The 22,424-nt window shown below is 42.8% G+C and overlaps 1 protein-coding gene across 2 annotated transcripts in view; it reads right to left on the minus strand.

Moving 5' to 3' along the window:
- Nucleotides 1-22,424, minus strand: part of CPS1 (carbamoyl-phosphate synthase 1) — a 190,819-nt gene that overhangs the window by 4,602 nt on the left and 163,793 nt on the right. The window contains exons 42-43 of one of the 2 annotated variants that reach the window (XR_007904400.1): nucleotides 18,686-18,796; nucleotides 15,587-15,692 (exon numbers count right to left, since the gene is read on the minus strand). Coding sequence is in view for 1 of the 2 variants with exons in the window: in XM_051786740.1 (XP_051642700.1) it covers nucleotides 18,698-18,796 (99 nt within the window). In the remaining variant the exon portion in view is untranslated. Of the gene's footprint in view, nucleotides 1-15,559; nucleotides 15,693-18,685; nucleotides 18,797-22,424 lie in introns of those variants that run through there. The other variant, XM_051786740.1, reaches the window with a different exon arrangement.

Raw genomic sequence — 22,424 nt, forward strand, 5'->3', positions numbered from 1 at the left:
AGGCAGCCTGCAGCCACTGCCCACCAAAAGAGCCAGGCTTACAGGACAAGACAGGTTTTGTGCTTTCCCTTTGGGCTCAAGTCCATAGTTTGCTCTCTTCCTGGCATCAGGCCAGTGGAGGACACTGCACACCCCACCCTGTACCCTCCAGCTGTACCAGTGCAACAGCTTGCAAACTTTGCTTTAGCCAGAACACTAAAACAAAACCACAAAATCACCAAGACTCTGAAAGTCACCAAAACCCTTCTCCACCGCAGTGACTGGAGACTATGGCCCCACAATTACTCAGATGACAACAAGCAGGAGGTGGCAAACTCCATTTTTACTGCAAGACAGAGCTAGCATCAGCATGTGGCACAGTCTCCAGAGCCACAGCCCATTCCCTGGCAGATGTTGCCAAGGTCCCACTATGTCCCTGCTGAGGATGATAGAAGTGTGCTTGCTACTCTTGCATTGCTATTCCTGTTGCTTTGCTGACATGAATATCAGACCTAGTACAAACTGGCATCACCTGCTTCAAGCCAACAGAGAAGATCAGCAACTCTACCAGGCACTGATCTGATCCACAGCAATGCCAGGGCTGAGGGACCAGAGTCATCCTTTTGAAAGAGAAAGGCTTTGTTTCTATGATTTGTTTCCTTCTCCTTTTGTTTCTAAATGGCTCTTGTTTGCCCGCAATCCTCTCAGCAATAGCTCATGTCCTGTAACATGCCAAGCCACTGCAAAACATCTTGGGGAGAGATATTTCACTCAGCTCAGCAGCCCTTAAAGGGAAGTGTCTGCTGTCAGGCGTGTGTGCTCATCACCTGTTGATGCATGGGCCTGTCTGAGCGCAGACTGCAGTGCCGCACGCAGCCCCTGCAAGAGACAGATTTTATCAGCATTACTGGTGTGGCAGTTCTGTAAAAGCCATGGGATCTCATATTTCTGGAAGCACATGCATGCCATTTACAAACTTACAGCTAGCAGCACCACAACACAGATTACTTAATCCATCATTTCCTGGGAGAGGAAGGCGGCTGCTATGGCACAGGGAGGTTTCAGTTGGGTGAGACCTGGGCATTATCTATAGCAGTAGCTGCTTCAGAGAACACACACTGCTGTCTAAACTTCGGCTAGAAGGAAACTTGCATCCCCAAAACCTGAGGCCTCATCCTGTCCCATCTTTACCTACACACAGCCAAAGACTTCCACCAGAAATGCCACACGAGTAATTCCACTTACAGATACTTGAGACACAGAGATCAGTCTCAACAGTTGGCCTTATCCTCCTACATTTGGGGACACAGGACCAAAGTAACATTTTACAAAGCAGTCTTCCCTGTTTTCAACCATGTGCCATTTTACTGACATAGAAACACAGAAGCATTCAGGTTGCAAAAACTTCTAAGCCCATTGAGTCCAACCATTAGCCCAGCCAAAACCAATAACAAACTCATGAAAATAAAGTAGAGTATGCACTAAAAATACTTGCTGCTAGTACCTATAATGAAATACTGACAAGATAAAACTGAAGCTATTTTTATTAGAAAATATTACTGAGTTCTTATGAGGACAGTGTCTAGCAGCTTTAGTTAAGGCAGGACTCAGTTCACAGAATGCATGTTACACAGGGTACATAAATTCCCACTGCAGTCAATATCTTTAGAGGTACAGCCTGAAGGGTTTGCCAAAGAAAGCCTGTTGTTCAGTGCTGCAGAGGACCTGCTGACCAGGGCAGTACACATTCTGTCATGCATGTGTGACAGTTTATATCAGAGCTCCTGGCTCCTGAAGCACTGATTGGTATGGCCTTTCAATATTAAGAGACCTGGGCTGCAGTGTGTCAGACCAGGCTGGGAGTTATTGGATGAGCAAAGGCACAATGCTGCAGGACATTAAAAGACAAATCATAAAAAAAAAAAAAATAGGATCACTTTAAAGCCTTACAATGAAAATGGTCAAATAAAAGAGGTTCAGAAGAGACTGCTGCTTTGTTCTAAACCAAATCTGAAATTAGGTAGAATTTGTCAGGCAGCTTTTGGGTCAGAGATTCAATAAATGCTGATGTAGTTGCTACAGCAGGTCTCTCATCTATTGTTCAGAATAGAAAACATAAACTTACTTACAGTTTATCTTTTCCCCTGATTTGTGGCGTTTTTCATTGCTTTTGTCTTTGCTTCGAACAATTAAATGATGCTATAGATAGTGCTCTCCTGATACACGTACCCCACAGCCAGAGGGGTGGTACTCTGACCTTTGCAAAAACAAGCCATTGCATTTTATGGCACAGAGTGCTCATCAGCTCATGCCAGCAAGGGGCAGTGACACGCTTGGGTGACAGGAATTGCCCTTAAAACAGTCATAACTACCTGGGGAAGGAGGGCAGGAGGTAACAGAAAAGGGTGAAAATGTGTAAGAAGACAAATTTATAGCTTTCCCTGGCAAGTAACATCATATCTCTAACAGCTAATGATCTGCTTGCTGTTTTCTCATGCTGGAGTTACATCTCTAGTGGGATAGGAATTGATCTCTACCACTTAGTAAGCAGTATTTTTAAATTGTGAGCTCCTCTGTCTCATTTCATAGCCAAGCAAATAGAAGCTCTAGAGTGAGATTTTTCACTATCACCTCTCTGCTCTTTGTAGCAAAGTGACAGCTGATCCCTGATCTATGCATGGTTGCTTCTGAAATACTTCAGTGCCTAAATGTCTGTGCAGGATGAGGATAGGAAGGAGCATATCCAACTGCATAGCAAGGTGAAGTGCTATCTGAAAGGAATATTAATTTGGCCAAGAATATTTCAGGTAACGAAGATTTCACAATGACTTCTAATGTTCATACAGGAAGACTCACCCTTTAATTTCAAGGACCTGTTCAAGATACTTCTTGGCAGTAAAGTGTATGAAACTCACTCCAGGTAGGATAATCCCCTTGCCAGGACCCAGATTTCAGGGAACCCGGGTCTGCTGAGACACCCAGACCTTTGCTCATGAAGTTTGGCACACTGGGACAGAGCACAGGTATGCACTGGTCCCTGTGAGCCCTAGTCTATCTCATACAGTGCACTGCTCCAGAACAAGGTGACATGGGCACCACACTGGCCCTTGGCATCTCTGGATAGCCACACTGGCCAGGGAGAGTGGAGGTGGGGAGGGAATAAAGCCATCCAGAGCCTGCTGCCAATCATCTTATATCCCCAAGTGTGAGGTTTAATTGCCCATGTCATTAATTTAGCTTGCTTCAAAAGTAGTGTTTAACAGACACCATAAAAGATTATCATACAAGCTTATTCTCTTCTGGCTAGATGGAAAAAGAAAAGGTTAACTGGGTAGAAATTAATAAACAAAACAGAAAACAAAACACAATACAACCATGACCTAGAAGCAAGGAGGTAAATCCAAATGCAGTCCTGTGTTGGAAAAGGTGGTTTTGGAACAAAATTAATCAGTTTAAACTGATAGGTTTAAATTAATATGTTTGGAACAAATATTTAAATTAATACTCAAATTCTTTTAACCCTTTCTTAAATAAATTGCAAGAGTTTTTCAAAACAAGGAGCTGTGAATATTGGTAATACAGATAAACATGTTTCCAACAAGAAACCTCTGTGGGTGTGTTCATCCTGGGCAGTATGTTTTGTGGTACCTTTAAATATGAAGAAAGCAGCTCCTTTTACTCTCCTGACTCGCACAATCCATCAGTGTCTTTGCAGCCCCAAGTCCCTGTGGCTTTCTACCACAGCTCATTTCCCATGACACCAGTTACTGCTTCAAATGCACCATCAAGAATGAAAAATGGAAAGAGAAATTGAATTTGCCAGGGCTCCTCATGCCAGAAAAAAGAATGGGAAAGAGGAAGGGAAAACCATTAGTAAACTTCGTCCATTGCTAGGACATTTGCTGGGGGAGAGAGGACCCAAGATGTCTCTTTTTATTTCCTTGGGAAGGAGGGAGTTAAGGGGGAGGCTGAGAGCTGGTGCTGGTGCCAGACATCGTGTGGAAGGGGATCCCTGCTACCATCAGGTTGGACTTACTTCTGCACTGCCTTTCCAATGCCCCTGACATTTCCTTCCTGCAGAGACAGAACCAAACCACATGAGAAGGAGTCAAATTAAATTATGGGGTGACTTCTGAAACATGAATTCATCACAAGACTTTAGCAGCATATCTCCATGTCTCAACCATAGAATCATAGAACCACAGAATCATAGAATCACAGAATCATAGAATGGCCTGGGTTGGAAGGGATCTTAAAGACCCATTACTCCATTAAAGACTCATTACTCCACCCTTCCATGGGCAAGGGCAACTTTCACTAGACCAGGCTGCTCAGAGCCCCATCCAGCCTGGCCTTGAACACTGCCAGGGATGAGGAATCCACAGCTTCTCTGGGCAACCTATTCCAGTGCCTCATCACCCTCACAGGGAAGAATTTTTTTGTAATATCTAATCTAAATCTACTGTTTGTCAGTTTGAATCCATTCCCCCTTGTCCAGTCACTCCATGTTTTATAAAAAGTTCCTCTCCATCTTTCTTGAAGCCCCTTCATGTACTGGAAAGCTGCAATTAGGTCACCTTGGAGCCTTCTCTTTTCCAGGCTGAACAATCCCAATTCTCTTAGCTTTTCTTCCTAATGGGAGCGAAGACTGCCTTGAAATAAAGATAAAACCCAACAGCACAACTTGTGACAGAAAACAATGAAAATTGGGTAATGATCGATCAGGAAACTAGTCAAAGGAAAATGAGAGAGAGAAGGATCTGGAGAAGCAGACAAATCTCAGCTGATTTATTAGTAGAAGGTGTCTCTGCCCACGTGTTGGAGAGTTGCAAGAGTGCTGGAACTAGATGAGGTCCCTTCCAATCCAAACTATTCTATCACTCATGCTATAGGTTCAAAAGTGGCTTTGGTCTGAGCCACAAGCAAAAAGAAATGGAAAAAAAACCCCTTAGCAGTATACAAGAGGAAAGCAAAAAAAGCAATCTGGTACAACAAGTCTGTCCCACCTTATTTCAGGCAACTCCAGACATGATGGAGGGTTAGGCCTGCTTACCCATGGTCACATTAGATACCTAGAAAAGACTCCATCCCTTCCCAGCTCAGCCTTTAAAATAAGAATTTAAAGTCTATTTCCTCTGCACTGTTCTTCAGTCCCTATACACAACTCAGTACAGTGAAGAAAAACATCACTTCTCTGAAACCTGCAGCCCTTAATATGTACCAAATGATGTATCAAACAACAGTGACACCTTAAAATCACAACTGACTTCTGAAAGCGTTGGCTCCTATTTATGGAAGGCAATTCCTTTCCTGAAAGTATCCTGTTTAGAAAATTAACGTTTTTTTCTCCCTTCTCTTGATACTCGTGACAGAACAACCTCCAGACCTCAATTACTCTGTATCCAGTGTGCTAATTCCCTCTGATACACCACGTTGTGGTCATTGTGAAACCAGGAACTAGATGACTGAAACTAGGAAACAGGTACTAGGTGAAAACAAGAACCTCTGGCTATTTGGGATTATGTACTCTAAAGCAGAACTTGAATTATTTTTCTATTGCATTTATTCACAAGTCCATACAATGTTTCTATACTTACTTCAAAACCACTTAAGCAATGTGCTTCAGAGAACTTACACTCACTGTCACAGCTGAGACCACAGGTCACTGTGGCTGAAGCTGTAGATATCAAAACTCCAAGAGTGGAGTCAATAGACTGGCCAATGTGGACATGGACAACTTACCCAGCAGATCTGTGCCTCCTGGTAAGGGACATTTCCTTTCTTGAATGCCTCCTTTGCAGTCAGTTTACATGGTGGTGGTGACTTCACAGACACTAGTGAACACAGGAGCAGTATCCTCGTATTTTCCATGCTGATGTTTTCCACACTGATATTTTCCCTGGTGGGAGCAACTGTGCTACAAGAGCAGCTACAGGGGAACAGCAGTTTCTCCACAGTCCCAGTATCCTGGTTTCATGTGGGCAGAAAGCACTTAGTGTCCATCAGGAGAAGAGCTGTCTGCAGGGCAACAGCACAGGTCCTGCAAGACAAGGACTTTCATCCAGAAACTTTCACAGCCCATCAGTGAGAAAGAAAGGGAACGTCTCGTGAAAAGACTCAAACTGATCTGCACAGGAGATGTTTCTGCTACCTCCTTACTATGAAATATATGGCCATAAAGGAGCAAAAGTAAGAAACTACATGGTATCTAAGTCTTGACATGAAAAGACAAGGAGTCTCCATCTCAAGCTGAGGGGAAGTGAAGACTGAGAAGAAATGTTCTGACTTACTGTTTTCATCTGTTTACATCTACCCCCATCAGTCAAGACCTTCTGAAGATGTTGTTTTTCTGGGAAGAGTGCACTTTTCAGACTAAGACCATAATAAAAAGCCTATGCTGTAATTCTCACATCACCCTTCCCCAGTGTGGGGCACTGCTTGTTCACTGTTAGGACATGTGCCACAGCTTCTGCAGCTGAAGAGCCTTCACTCTCCACAGTTTTTCTTTTACAGAAGCAAGAACCAGCACCAGGTAGATAAGCACTTCATTTCATGACATAAATAAGAACCTAAAGCAACCAGACCAGTTTTCCCATTAAATGCATATTGCCCCCATGAGGCTAAAAGGAAGGCCTGGGTGTGAATGTATTGTTGACAGGAATCCATTTGCAGAGGCATCAATTATTATGACTGCAATAAATCATTTACAGAGTGCTGTAAATTCCAAACAAAGTTGAACAAACACAAAGCTTCATCATCACCCATTTCTCTTACAGCTAGAGCTGGGCTGGGGAGAAGTGCCTATCTTAAACAGGATTGATTGGAGGTTTGTACTCAGGGAACTATACTCTGAAAAAGGGATAAACTTTGTAAAATGAAGGGTAAATCAAGGTTAAATTCAGGCAGCTCCAGGGCTGCAGTGTTAACTGGCAGCAACAGCTGGAGTTGGCAATTTACAGCTGGCTTGGGAATGCCCCCACAGTGGGGGGAGGTCCAGACACATCTCTTCTGCCATAGACTTATGTGTGTAGAACAGGTTCTGACACCTCTGGAGATGATCAGGAAATGGTCCATGGCATCTTCTGCCTGGTCCTGGAGTGTCACTGTGCTGACCAGTGGCTATGCTCAAATCACCTGGGTAGGGACACCTCCAGCCAGTGGGTCCACCAATTTTTTTGTTTGTCCACCAATATTAGGACTCAGAATTTCTCATTACATATTTTCAGAAACGAAACTTGGGACAGATCCTGTGAATGATGCTGTGTGAAGATTTCACAGGCACTCATTAAGTCACCTGCTAAACAGGGGTGAGCACCTACCCCAGGTACTGTGAGCTATGCAGTGAAATGCTGCAGCCAGCTAACATGAGGGCAGATCCTGCACCCGAGTGCTCCTCAGCTGAAGTCTGATCCAACTGGTGGGACCCAGTGCCATGACCAAGCTTTGCAGACTTTGGGAGCTTCTACAGCTCAGTCATTACTTTGTAAATCCCTTCCTTACAAATAAATAGATAATTGAAGTAATAAATAGATGGCACTGACACAAGAGAGCAGCAAAATTAGCTCACCTACTTAAATCATCTGCTGTTTGGGATTTATTTTCTCTGCCAGAATATTACTTTGAGTCCCATGGTTCGCTTCCCTTTTTTTTCAGGACCAAAAACCTGTTACTGTTTTCTCTGAGAGTCTGAGTGCTGCTGAGTCCTTTATCTGAGCCAGAAACTATTAGTCATTTGGGACTAATTTCTGTCAGAGTTTTATTCACTGCAAGATCCACAGAGGGATTTAGAGCTTTGCAGCAGGTCACAAAGGCCTCATTGATCATTTAGCCAAATCTAGGGCTCTCTGTCCCCCACCCACATCAGACCAGAATGACTCAAGTAAGATGAAAGGTGACGTGACTCTGCAGTGGATCCAGCCTCTGTCAGTGAGATTGGAGCCTGATCTCCAGGTCTGAGAGGCCATCTTGGTCCAAGAGGGAGCCCTGGGCTTGATTTCTCTTCACAGGAGCATCACTGCCAATGATGCAACAGAGCAGAATCAGGCCATTTGGAAGCAATGAAAGCTGTGATCCAAAGTCACAGGACTTGGCACTGACAATTGATCACTGAGCCAGCAGTGATTTTCCCACACAGATTTACCTTGAAAACATCCCCAGTGTGCTGGCAGGGATCTATAGGAACATGCTGATATATTCTGCAATATGCCATATATTATGTTTCTGTGCAATTTAAAGAATTGATGGATCAGCCAAGTCTCCACAGAATATTAAAAACATAAAAGAATTTATAAATATTTCACATCAAAATTCGCTGTTAACAGTTCACAAATGTCCTGATGTAGCATAATGCAGTCCACAGGTGATTCATTTTCCACAGTTTTGGGGTACATTTATCAAGCTGTTTCATTTCCCAAGGATTGTGGGCAGTAATGGTTTTCTTTGGGGTCCAGGCATGGCATGTAGCCCAGCACATTCCTGGCCCTCAACCCACCCATTAGGCTTAGTCAGTGAGTTTATTACAGATAAGGGACTGCTGGGAAAGAAATGTGAGGAAGAGCAATGGAAGGGCAGGCTCTTGTGATGAACAAAGGCTACTGAAGACATCAAGAACTTATTCCCTTTCTCCCACTCATGAGAAACCTCTGCTATGCATTACTTCCATGTTGTACACATGGTCCCCTGGCAAAACTGTGACCCTTGGGCCATGCATCCAGTCTGAGCTCCAGTTTGTCAACATGCTTCCAGCTAAAATGAGCAAGCTATGCTCTCCCAGCACAGACAACACACACTGCCTGCAAAGGGGTTGGAGGTTTCCCCACAAAGGACAACAAATAATGCTATCCCCACTAGGAAAACACAGAAGGATAACTTAATTTCTCTCTGTCTGATTCACATGAAGGCATTTGAAAGACATATTGGCTTTCCCCCGTTTTCCTTCTGTTCTGCTTGCATCTGATAGCATGTCTTTTTGCATTTTGCCAGCAGGTTTCCTTACTAGGATATTTCTAAGCTGCAATATTTGATTATTTGTGAAAGAAAAACATGCACAAAATTTGCCCTTCTTCCCTTGGGTTGCAGCAGCAGCAATCTCGGGAGTATTTCACTGCCCTTTTGAAGCCATAAAATCTGCAGCCTAGTAATTCTGCCTAACTATCAATTTCAGACTCTCTGCTTCAAATGTATTAAAAGAAGCAATATTTTTATAAAACACTGTGAAAATATGTTCCCTGTATTGAGCCTTCTGGCAGATGCCTAAACATGCAGGAACCTGAAAAGCTTGCTGTAAGCTTTTTAAAATCTGGCTTTGTTTTCCCAAACTGCTCAGTTTTTCATTTACCCATACGAAGTCATCTTGTCAAATACCTACTCTTCACTGGCCCCACCTGGCACAGGATGAGGAAGCGGAGAGAGGGAACATCAGCATCCTGGCTTGGAGATAAGCAGATCATTCAGCATCTCTGGTCTAGTTCCCCTTTTCCTGAGATCCCCCTGTGTCGCAAAGCTCAGGGAATCCTGCAGGAAAGCAGTAAACAAGGGCATTCTTACCCCTTTCCCTGACAGATTCAGGATAAAAGGTCAGACACACAGTCACCCAAATTACTCACACAAAGACCTTGAGAAAGAGGTAGGCTTTACCCAGCACATACATTAGCTTTGGGGTCAATATCTGTAGAAAGTAGCTGTCAGCTGCACCATGCTCAGCACCACTCCTCACTCCACCTGTCCTGAAGGTACATTTGGGGAACCTCACTTCCAAATACCTCAGAATTTAACAGAACTGTGGCAATTCTTATAATGTAAACCACTGCCAGTGTGTTTGCCTACACAACTTGCTACTGCCTGCCAGCTGGTGGCAAAGCTCTTGGCTATCACTTGTGCAAACCTCTCCCCTGCCCTCCAGCACTCCCCTGCCCTGGATCCTCAGGTTGCCTGCATCTGGTGCAGCTTAAATGGACTCCAATCATCTTACAAGTGAACAATGCACACCTATGGCAAGAGTGAGCCCATGGTCCATGTAATTATTTGTAGACAACATTCCATCAGGCAAGATTTGGGGTAGATTTGCTGTTTGCAATCCTGTCTAAACACAAATCTTCTCATTTTCCACAAACTCTGAAATCATGTCCCTTCAAGCCTGTGGAAAAGTCTGAGAGTACAGAAAAGTTCTTCTCTCCAGTTCAGTCAGTGGGAACCCCTACAGCAGAAAGATGTAAGCCAAAGCTCTTGTCCATGGATTGGGAATTTTCCAATTCAGGCTCTTGTGGCTCCCACCCATCTGCACTAGGACAATAGCAGAGCCATGTTTGGCTCTGTGGCAAACTCAAATGGAGTTGGCAGAACTGGGGAAAGAGATATAATTGTGTTTCTCCAGGGAAAGTGGTCATTAGGCGGGTATTATCCGGACAGCAGTTACATAAACCGTGGCTGAATGGGCTCTATTTACAATAAGGAAAATTGCCAGAAAGTGATCAGAACATATGTGGTCTGACAAAGAGGATGCACTCAAGCAACATGAAAAGCCAATAATCTGTGAGTAAGTAGCTGTTTGATAGGTAGGAATTTTAAGCATGGATAGTGCTGGGGGAATGATTTCAAATTGAATCAAAACATCAGTTTCAAAATTTCTCAGCAGTCCCAAGCCTTGTCTAAATACACCTCATGAGCCAGGTTCAGACCTGATTTAGACTTTCTGCAAGCCCAATGTTTACATCCCCTGCCCTTTGGCATGAAACCTTTTCACAGAGGCAAAGTCCTGTCCTCACACTTTTGCTATCAAGGAGGTCATAGACAGCTGAAAGAAGGAGTCAGTCCAATTAATCCAATGTCAATTGTGACATCTCTATAATGACTTTTAACAGTCCCAAGACTTGCTCTCTCAATATCCCTTCTACACTTGCAGCCACAAAGCTCTGGATCAGCCACAGTCCAATCCCCCCAATCCCTCTTTCACATCTTGTTGAAAAAGACTGTGTGAATTACAAAAAGATAAGACACAGGATGTTTTACCTTTGATACCTGCCTTCACTGCACATTCCCCAGCATAGAACCAAGAGCAGCATTTTTCTCTGAGATAACACTTCCTAAAATAAGGCATGATAATTTTTAGCATGATCTTTGCAAATTTGTAGGCATAGACTGGGACATAAAAATCCTAGTCTACCAGAGGAGCTTAATTTAGCTTGACAGGTTTAAGATTTCACAGAATTCTCCAAGGATCTCAATTAGCTCAGTGGAACATACACAGGTTTCTGCTACTACATTCTTCATGAACTTTATAGCACCAAACCACCACAGCCATGTGTTCCTCATACCAGAGCACAACCTTATCAAGTGAAAGAAGCAGCTCCTGTAGAGTTTTTGCCATAATTTGTAACTAATGCAAGAACATAAAATGGCTGCACCTCCAGCTGTTTTCAGCTCATCACATTCCAGCACTGCATGACTGTTGTGTATTTATAATGTAGTGGATTTCTGTTTCATGAACATGTTCCAAGTCCCTTTGAATATGCATGAACTTGTGGTTACTGTCTGATTGACACTCCTTCTCTCTTTCCCACACAGGTTTTTACAGAGTTTTCCAACTTATTCCTCATATGAAAACTAACTCTTGATCAGCCTTGTTGCCTTTTCCTGAGCCTCCTTCCATTCTGCTATATGCTTTATCAGATGTAGAAACAGAAAGAACTAAGGGATTCAAGGTGTGGGCCATTCATGGATTTATTCAGCACTGAGAGATGTCCCCTACTGTTCTTCCAATCCCAACAGTATTTTGGGGTTTCTGCTAAGCATTGGCCTGAAATTTTCTTGAGACTTTCCATTGCAGCCCTCATCTCTCTCTTCATCGGTAATGGTCAACTCAAAGCCCACTATTTCACATAAGATCTTAGGTTTCTTTTTTCTTAATGGCATTATGTTACACTGTGTTTTAGATACACTTTATGCTCACTCATGAACTCTCGTGGAGATGTTCACAGGCTTCATCCTCTACTCTGAATAAGTTTGTAACATCAGAATAGAGGCAGGCCCTTACAAAGAGATTTGTATCCTCGCAAGACAGACATTTCAGATAAGCAAGATATGGAAGAGTTTCTTTCTGTCCACAAGACGTGTAAGTTCTAGACAGCAAAAATTAGGCAGGATGAATGCCACTGGGGGAGTCTAATCCCTGAGTCCATGAAAGTAGGCATAAGAAAGCTCCCATGAGCCCTTCTATATAATCATACAGAAAAGTGGGTCTGCAGTTCCTGGTAGAACCAGATTAGTATTAGAATTAGTATTGAAGAAGGATTTCCTTATTGGCAAGAGTGCTGAGAACCATCAGAGGCAGGACAGCATCCTCTGGAGACACAGCTATTTACCTGACACTGGCTCAGTAACTACAGAACTTCCACTTCTGCACCAAAGGAATACACCTTCTGGAGGTTTAATCTCAGTCTTTTTCCTGCTCTTAAATTTAAGCCTCACATATAATGTGTGAGAAACCTCTTCCTCACAGATCACTAGCCATATGCCCCCTTCCCACATGATATTACCCACCTGCAATATTACACACAGCATATGGAGGGAGATGGAGCTGTATTTGTGTGTCTCATTCCTTCCTCGTGATCAGGTGTTGATATGTGCAGCCACTATCTTCATCGTGCTCATCAAACAGGCAAGACCAATTTGTTCCTAACTTCAAGCCTTACAGTACTTACAGACTGACAGACCTAACCCTAATTTCCCTGCTTGTTGTTTTCCTTCTCTGTTCAGCTGGACAAATGAACACTCCACTCCCTGAACTGAAGAGAGAAGCACATGAATTGTTCATTAGGAAATGAGTGCTCAACTGATTTCTGAGGAATGCGGAGAAGAAGAAAAGCTACAAATCTATTTGATCCTTTAATATCTGAGGAAATAATCCTCTAGGATCTCCATAACCCCAAAGAAATTAAAGGAAAGTCTCCCAAAAGGATTGAGGCCTCAAGTCAGAAACTCCATCCCCATCATGGATATTCACAGATTTATTCATACAGCACTCTAACAGAACAGGGCATACTTGTTTTTTCCTCTGGTCAGGGAGGGACTGAGATAACCTGCAAGGTTTGAGTCTGAACAAGACCCTGGAAATGGCCATTGGTACAAAGTATGATTTACAAAAACATGCAGCTACAAAACTTCCCCCAGTCTGCATCTTTATGTATTTAATTTCCTAAGAAATCTGGTCCTGGGTGACTACTGCTCTGAATGCTACATGCTTTCCACAGCCCCTTTCCCTGTTTAGCTGTCAGGACCAAAGGGCCACCACAGCTAAGGCACCATGCAGATGACCCAGGGCACACCAGAGCCCACAGCAGGCTCACAGGGGTGAGGCTTGCCTGCAGAACAATTATTAATGGAGATAAGGCATAAAAAGTAAAGAAACCACTATGACCCTGGCAACCCAGGTTGGATTTGCAGGATTGCCAGTGAAGGGGTAGGGCAAAAAGGAAGCACAATCAAAAAAAATAGTCAGTAATACCTTTCTGCTTGTAAGCAGAGCACATTTTTGATTGTGTCACTGAACAGCAACAAACAGAGAGCCAGAGACAATAAGCACAAAGTTGTTTTCACAGAGACTCTTCTAAGATTAACCCAATTTCCCATTAGCTTGTCATTACTTTGACAAGTATCTAAGCAGCATTCCTAGGAAGTGCAGCATTATTACTGGAAGCATGCTAGAAAACAGCTCCAACCTGGAAGATGGTAGTTTCAGAGCAGGAGATTGCACCATAACTCCACACAGGGAAAACCATGGAAGAGCTTGGGGGTGTTAGAATGGGACTCAAACACCCCAAGTTTCAGCCTTGACTTTGCAAGGGGTTTGTTCTGTGAGAGGGGATGGAGAGGTTGTCCAGGCCTTTCTGTTCTTTCCCTATGCCTACCACAGACACGAGGGGAAGCAAGGGGAAGAAGGAGATGCTGTTTTCTGACTGGCCTGCTTTTGTGCCTCAATGGCCTGAGATGTTCCAAGAAGATCCATGGAAACATCCACAAATCAGCACTATCAATCTGCTTTGAACAAGGCCCAAAGGACTCAGTGAGGCCAGCGCTGTCACAATTCAGAGTACCTGCTGCCAAGCTAGCTACTCACTACTCAGCTATAAATCTGGACCTGACACATGCATACACTGTGTTTTCCAGCTTTCTGGCTTTCTACCCTTTATTTTGTAATTCCAGAATGATTGTAAACACTTGTAATAAGAATGGCTAATAAAATACAGTTTATTAGCCAACCTTGTACAGTATTTTTACAGCCTTTTCCACCCATCACTGAGAAAAACAAATCCTTTTCAGCTGTGCTGGAGCTGGCATTGCTGCCAGCCTCCCCTGGTCTCACCTGTAATGAGGTGAGTAATTAAGGTCCTTATAGGAACACCAGGGTTTTTTTATTGCCTGCCACAATCCCATCCTCTGCTCTCTGACTCAGAGAGGAACTGCCACAAATGTTGTTTCCAAAATAGATCCGCACTGAAACTTGCTTTTGTTATGTTAAACGATGGAAAAATTTAGGAGCTCAGCTGCTTGACAGTCCTTGTTTCCTGTCCCAGAATGCCAAGGAAAAATCCAGTGGCCCCTCAGAAGTCTGGTGGATCTAAATCCCTAGTCAGGATTGTGGAAGAGCTGCCTGTGAATCACTGTAGTTAAAATGGTAACAAGCAAATATCTGGAAGTAAGTAGTAGCATTGGGGAAGCCTTCATTCCATAAAGTTCTGATGAATAAATTATTCTGGACTAAGCGAACTCTAAATATTTTGGTTTTATTTATGCCATGATCTTGCTTGTTCTCAGCCACTGACCTCACTGAGCCACAAAATAGGAAGATAATAAAAAGCTTAAACCAGTGATTCAAAGGAGAATATTTCCCTTAATGGAAAACCCATGCATAGGCATCTTTAGAACAAGATGCTGTTTTGTAGCAAAGTCTGTTTTTATAAAGGTACTTGGTGAAGTCAATTATCATGACATATGGAGTTACTCTCCATGAGGTAAACATAAACCCAAATGCTTGGCAGTAAACATAAACCTCCCAAGTTTTCTTCCTCTTTCTGTCCTTTTATCCCTTTTTTTATTGTCACATTCAGAAGTATAAATTGGTAATTTATTGAAAAAAATAATGGTAACATTTACCAAAGTGGCACTACTCGCTACCCACTTTACTGTGACAAATCTGGTTTGGGGAGCTTCTTTCTTTATGTATTTTAACACAAGTATAAACAAAAATAATCCTGAAAAGATGACTAAAATTATTTTCCCTCTTTACTCACTTTGCTTAAAAAAAGAAACACTTAAATAAAACCATGGAAAGAAATAAAGTTTCTCTGTGCAAATACACTTCCCTATCAAGTTCCCAGTGTGGCAAGCCAGCACTGCAGCCTGGAGGAGATACCCAAGGGAAAGAGATGTGCCCAGGGCACCTGGGAACCAGCCAGCAAAAAACTCAGCAGCTTCAGCCTGGGATCCTTATCCAGAGTAACAAAAATCCCTCTGACTCCAGGTACTAGTTCAGACCATTGACCTGCTTAAGGCAGCTAAGTCATCCAAAAGATTAGTCCTTGTACTGCCACTCAAACCAGGGGACACTTACTGCTGGGTGTACAGACTGAACAGCACGTCACTCCTTTGGATAATGCCAGTAGTCCTCAGCACCGAGCAGGGAAGGTGAGGCACTGTTAGACACACAATTCACATACCTGAAAGAGAAAAATAATCCTTCCTTAGGGTGTAAAGTGAGCCATGTGCTTATGGGCCATGTGAGAAAAACACTGAGCAGCAGCTCTGGTCAGACAGTCCAGGTGAGCTGGTTGTCCAGCTTCCCCCAAATGCTGCCTTTCAGAGGAGTGTAACATAACTCCTAGAGGAGGAGCTACAGGTTATCACCCTCTCCAGCTTGGATCACAGTGATATGTGGTGCTCCTAATTACAAAATGCTGTAAATACAGATTCTACCATACAAGCTTTCAAGATTCACTGCAAAGCAAAACCTCTTCACCTTCCTGAGGCTCTTCCTTATCCAAGCGCCTATAAGCTGTTGAACTGAGCAACTGAGGGCATTCCTGGTGCCATTAAGGCATTTTAATAAAACCCATTTTATTAACAATTTCACATATGTAAATTAATTCAGCTGGACTGGAGACTTGTCACATAAATAATCTGTGACTAAACTTCTTACACTGTAAATCTTCCATTTCTACAGGGCAAATGATTCCTACCTTCTGTTATGTCCCGAAGCTGAATAGACAGTGATAACTTTCCATGGGACAGATAATTAAATTAAATCAATTCAATTCCAGAAGTTATCACAATTCAGAGGGAGGAAGCCTTTGTCTGCTAACTCTCAAGTGTCCATTACTCTATATAATTTATATCATGACAAGTGTATGAAAATTGTATCGTATTTTTTCTGCAAGAGCAACATCCTGCATTGAGATAAAACATCTCCTTATTATAAATACATCCTCTGAAGCACTCTAACCCTCTAAAAATAAAGCCTAAGACTGAAGCCACACTGTATTTAGCACTATTTTATACAGTTCTTATGCAATCCCATTCACCAGATGCTTTACACAGTGCCTTTGAAGGACTCTGGCATCCTTTAAGTCATCCTCTCACCAGTGGACAACTACACACAAGTAATTGGGCGGGTTTAGATTAGGTTCTCTGCATAAGTGGATTTAACAGAGCTGCCCATTGCTACGGGTTAACAGCAGAGATGAAAGGCTAAATACCTCCACTGTGCATGGCATGGAAGGGCTGCAGGATTTGTTTCAGGCAAACATCACGAGGCATCAAGCCCTGCTCCTCAGTTGAGAGCCAGGAGCACTGCTGCTGAGCACAGCATGCAGCTTTTGGAAGTTGTTATGATGGCAAGAAAGGACTTTGGAGAGCACAATTCTTAAAGCGGGGTATAATACTGCAGGTCCAAAGCCAGGGTTTTTTCTTGGGCAGATCCCAAACAGCAAGAGATGTCTATAGACAGAGAATGAGATGTAGGTGGTCTCCAACAAGTGGTACTCTGGCCCTTTAGGAAGTCTGTAGGACTTCCAAGTGCCACCCAGTGTCCAAATCAAGCTTAATGTAAGTCACAGCTCTAATAACTGGAAGGTCAAACTCAAGCCAAGCAAATTGGTGAGGAAAGCATCTTCAACCAGCATAACAGCACTTAAAGACAACTACCATTATTTCTTATAATACTTGAGTGAATCTGTAACACCTCCTCCCCTCTACACAGGATGAGATTAGCACCAGAAAACAATTTTTTAAAAAATTATATACAGCACTCAGCCGTAATGCACGTGTTTGAAAATCCATCCAGTGTGGAAGGGGCTTTCTCTAGCTTCACAGCATTTCTGTTTTAACACTGGGAGAAGCCATTCTGTCGAGTTCATCCCATTCTGCTGAAGATGATATATTAAAACAACACCTGTCATTTTTCAGTATTTTCTTAGAGTGAACGGCCTTTGCGATGGACTTCCCCTGGGAAGGAATGTAACAGAAAGGAATTGTGGTAAACAAAGGAATTCTGCCAAAAAGCCACTCCCATTTTAAAGCAGATAATGAGCATCAGAGCCCATTACGGAAGTCCACCAGGGAAGTAATTAATCATGGAAGTCATCATGTAAGTAATTAATTCTAATCTCTTCTGAAACAATACAATTTAATTATGGGTTCTTTGAAAACTAAAACCCCAACAATTATTGTTGATAGGCTTTTCTTGATGGCATAGAGCAAACAGAGTTTGTTAAGGTTGGTTTTCCTGCAGTTAATTTAAAAAAAAAAACCCAACAGTTTTTAGTTAAAGATGCCTATATATAATTAATATATAAACCAGACCTATTGTGCTAAGTTTAGATTCCACAGGACAGAAATGCAATCTTTGAGGAACTCCTGGACATGTTTCCTCATAACTCCTCTCTCCTGAGGTCTCATATCTTTATTATCTGCTCAGAGGTACTTTTACCTCAGAACAGTTGGATGTCTCCAGCTTAATTTCAGGAACATCCTTGGTAGTAAGAACAGAAATTGCAAGTGGCTCTTTTGCCATGCACTGTAGGTGAGCTCTAGTTGAGGAGTAACAGTGGTGGCAACCTAGACCACAGCACAAGCAGTGACTCCTGCTCTGTGTCAGTGTGGCTGTGGCCTACATTCACCGTCCTCCCCCATCAGATGCTGCTGCAATTCCAAACCAGAAATTAACCACTCCACCTCCAGTCCAGCAGCATTTCTCACCCAGCCTGAACTGCATGAGGAGAGCATGAGGATGGAGAAGGACTATCAGTTAAACTCTGGTATTTCTCATTTTGGTGCCCCACTCATCTGTTTCTCTCCCAGCCAGCTACAGAACATGACTGCTCTTGCACTTGAAACAGCTTCCAGCCCTTTCAAAGTCTAACTAGCTCTGAGGCTCTCCTGTCTACCAGGAATTACTGAAAAGCATTTACTAGCAAATGTGAGCTAACTATCAGATGTGGAACTTAGTGACTTAAATGTCAATCCGTCTTCCCCTGTACTCTCTCTGTGCCTTCTGGGGCCTGTGCCCAAGTGTCTCTGGGGTCTGCATTTTCTCTGTCTGGCCTGCCCAGAGTTCAGATGGTGGAGGGCACTGCTGTACTGTGTGTTACTGACGTCCATCCCAACACGGGCATATACCCCCTCCTCTCCAGCATCACAGGAGTTCTTTGCTTACCTGTGCAAAGCTCTAACAGCCATGTTTTGCTGTCCACTTGAAAACTGCACAGGAGATACTCCTCAAGAGGCAGTATTGCTGAGGCATTAGGTGTTTGGATATCCAAATGAGCTATAAATGACAGAGCATTATCAAGACCTTCATTTCAGGATCAACAGCTCAGGCTAAGCTGCAAAATAGAGATTGGAAGAGCACAACGAAAGATTTCAATGCCTATTTTAGGATATACTAAGGAGTCAGCCCTGCTGGCAGTAAGAACACGCTATTTGTGTGTTTTCAGATGGCCACATCAACACATTTAAAACTTGACTGAAGGCTCAAGCTTGACCCTCGACAAAGATCACATTTTGACGGCTTCACCTCCACCGTTCTGTCTCCCATGAATCCTGAAAGGCAGCAAACACTTCAGTGATGCTTAGTCAGAACATAACCCACTTTTCTGAGTTGTTCCCAGTGCTTCTGTCAGAAGGGGACGGATTGTAATGCCTCTCAAAGACAGTGAATAGCAGAGGACTGCTTTAAGTTATAATGAGGTCTCATTACTACAAGAGATCTTGAAGGACAAGAGCTTGGCAGCACTTAGTGATGCTCAGGAAGTCAGAAAAAAAGAACAAGATTGTCTAGAGCTGGAAGAGCAAATGTTTTTCCTGAAAAGGCACCTGATTTTCCATATGAATATCTTGGGCTATCATTTACACCAGAGACTAAAAGCAGTGTAAAATCAAGCACAGCAGCGTTCTGCTGGCTTTGCTCTAGCATAAGCAGCTCCGAAGAAACTACCAAAAACCCATATACAGCAGCATATACTCATTGTATATATATTGTATAGGAGTAAAAAATTGACCATTAATAACAAGAAACTTTCCCTGGGAGGATGAATTGTGAGAGAACTACAAACTCTTGACACTCTTTGAAGCTCCCTGCAAAACAGCTGCACTTACTACTTTTGGATAATATCTTAGACAAGATTATGGTAATCTCAAAGCACTAGCATTACTCCCTAGAAATTATTCATCTTTTCCCCAAAGTACATTTTCATAAAGCTTGAACATAATTTGCAGCAAATGCTTTTGTCTCTCAGTTTCATTTTTACAAACTTCCATGAATTAAAAGAGTTTATCTCAACTGGTATTATCAGCCTGCACAATTGAATATATTTTAATTAGAAGAATGAGTGAGAGTTTAGCCTATTTAGCTAATGACAAAATATCATGTTCTCCATTTAATTAGGACACAACAAAATGTTCATAGTTAAATTCTCTTCAATGTAAGAGTGAAACAAATGTTACAGCATGACTAGGTTACTCCCTATAAATACCTCATACAGTGTTAGACACTGAGATGCAGAAAAGAATCAAAACAGAAGGTTTGGGAACTGTTTGGCAGCTAACTTGTAGCAGAGCAGATTTCAATGTCCTGCAGATGGCTAATGCAGCACCTCCTGTCCTTGCAGAGATGGCAGCAGCACTGGTTATGTGACGAAAGGTTCCCAAGGTCCAGGCTGTTCTGACTATGGTTTGGTGTTATAAAGACTATAAACAGAAGGAGCCAGACATCTCTCTCACTTACCACCTCATCTTGGTTGTTGCACGAGCCCATCCTCCTGCTAGTGGTTGTTGGCATCACACTGGGATAGAGGCAGCAGGTGTGCATCCAACTACTAGTACTGCACACACGTTGCAGTTGTGGGGTTTAGCACAGTGCTAACTTCCAATCCCTTCCCTACTTTTATGGATCACTTTATTACAATGACACAGAGGTGCTGTCCTCCCAGATGCCTCTGATGCAAGCACAGAGAGCCAAAGCGCAAATAGGCTTTTAAACCTTAAGAATCCAAAATATATTTGCTATGTGGGGAAGGAAAAAAAGATACCTTACAGGCTGGTGGTGACATCCAGTTCAGGAAAACCCAAGCAACCTGCAGTCCAAGCAAAGCTCATTTCTCTGCTCACTGCCAAGAGCTCTTTCAGATTATGGAGTCTTTCCTACTTGGCTACTTCCTAGGACTTTCACAAACCTGATATTGATGGTTTCAAATGGTCTCATAGCAAAGAGGTTTCTTAAAGTTTTTCACTGATTTTGTTCCACTTACATAAAGCATATGCTTTCATCTTGCTGTGTTCTAAGAGCTCTACCAGGAACAGAAAAACTCGTAGCACTAAATTGTCCTTTCTCTTACATTCTTTCCTTCTTGCTTTCAACGTGCCAAACTATCCCAGCTTTGCTACTAATCTCTGCAGGAGTTGGCTGCCTGAGCAATACCCAGGTGATATAAAAGGTGTTAACTCCAGAACAGTAAATCCAGGAAGGTGACCAACCAGAGAAAGTGCCTGACTTCACTATTCTACAGCGTCTCCTGGGAAATCAAGTCTCCAGAGCTTCCCAGCATTTAGCACACTAGGAGAACTATAGCTCCAGAGAGTGGCTCAGCAGACTGATTACTGAGAAAAAAAAATAAATCTCTGTTACTAAAAATTAGTTCCCTTCATATTTCATCGTGGCTCTTGTCACCATTTCTTGTGCTTATCTCAAAAGTTGGGCTTTGTACTGTCTCTTACATTTTCATGCATTTCTTTTATCAACCCTCTTTTAAGACAGTAAAAAAGAGTAAAATTATTTGACTGCTCATAGATCAGCAAATTTCTTGTTCTGAACAGCCACTTCTTTCATCTGTCTTTGTCACCTTCTCCAAGATTAATAAGAAAAAGATTTGTACATATATAAGGCACAGCCTGTTGAAAGCAGAGATGAGCTTGATACAAAGGATACTAACTGTAACTTTTTTTTAGCTCTACATTGATCCCAATAGCTGTAGATACTTATAAATTTTTTGCTGTACTGTCAGCACAAAAAAGAAAAGCATATCAGGAAATAAATTCAGCCAGCATCAGTGTGTGCCCCAGGTAAGCTGGAGCATGATTTCTTGACTCCTTCTGACCACGACAGGAGTTGGAATTTCACCTTGCATCTGTCAGAGTAAAAAGAAATTTTTTCTTCAGCGGGGAAGGGGAGGAGACACCAAAAGAAGATGGGGAAAAACACAACGCAGCGGATTGCGTTTGTATAGATGGGTGTAAGTGCTGGAAGAACATCAGTGTCACCTGCTTCAGAGGGGCAAAGGGGCCCAGGGCTTAGCACCGGCAGCAAAACATTAACACTACTGCACAATTACAGAGTACTCAGTATGTATTCAGCCCCCGTGTGTTTTTCTAGTGAATTGCACTCCAACTGTATGAGAGCTTGTGGACACCAATGGAGCTGTGGATTAAGTTCCTGCAGGTGCTGCAGTAACTGGAATGTATAGATACATTCTATAGCTACACCCCCCCTAACTGGCAGGAGCGCTGTTCAAGAAAGTTGAATTAAAAGCAGCAAAGGTTTTCCCATTTTTCCAAAACTGAGAGCCCCTTCTTTAAAGTTCCCATCTCTTCAATGTTTGTTAGTCCACTGCTCTGTCATCAGGCTGCTCACATTTTACATGCCCCTCCTGGGGGATCAGGGCTTCTCCCTTCTCTTTAGTACAACAGCTGAAGAGGAGCATTTCCACTGTCCTGCTGCTCTTTTTCCACCACCTCATCACCTCTGAGGTATTTGGTAGCTCCACACAAATGATGCAGTCAGTCAGACATGAGAATGATGGTTTCCTGACAGACTAGTGTTCATTAATGCTTTAAAATAAGACTTAAAAAAAGAAGGGCAGAATCCAGGTTACACAGAATTTAAGAAGGAGTAGCTGTCA

Source organism: Manacus candei, unplaced genomic scaffold (assembly GCF_025592945.1).
Source record: "Manacus candei isolate 608988 ecotype Guabito, Panama unplaced genomic scaffold, ASM2559294v1 h1tg000023l, whole genome shotgun sequence".
In the NCBI taxonomy this organism is placed as follows: Eukaryota; Metazoa; Chordata; class Aves; order Passeriformes; family Pipridae; genus Manacus; species Manacus candei.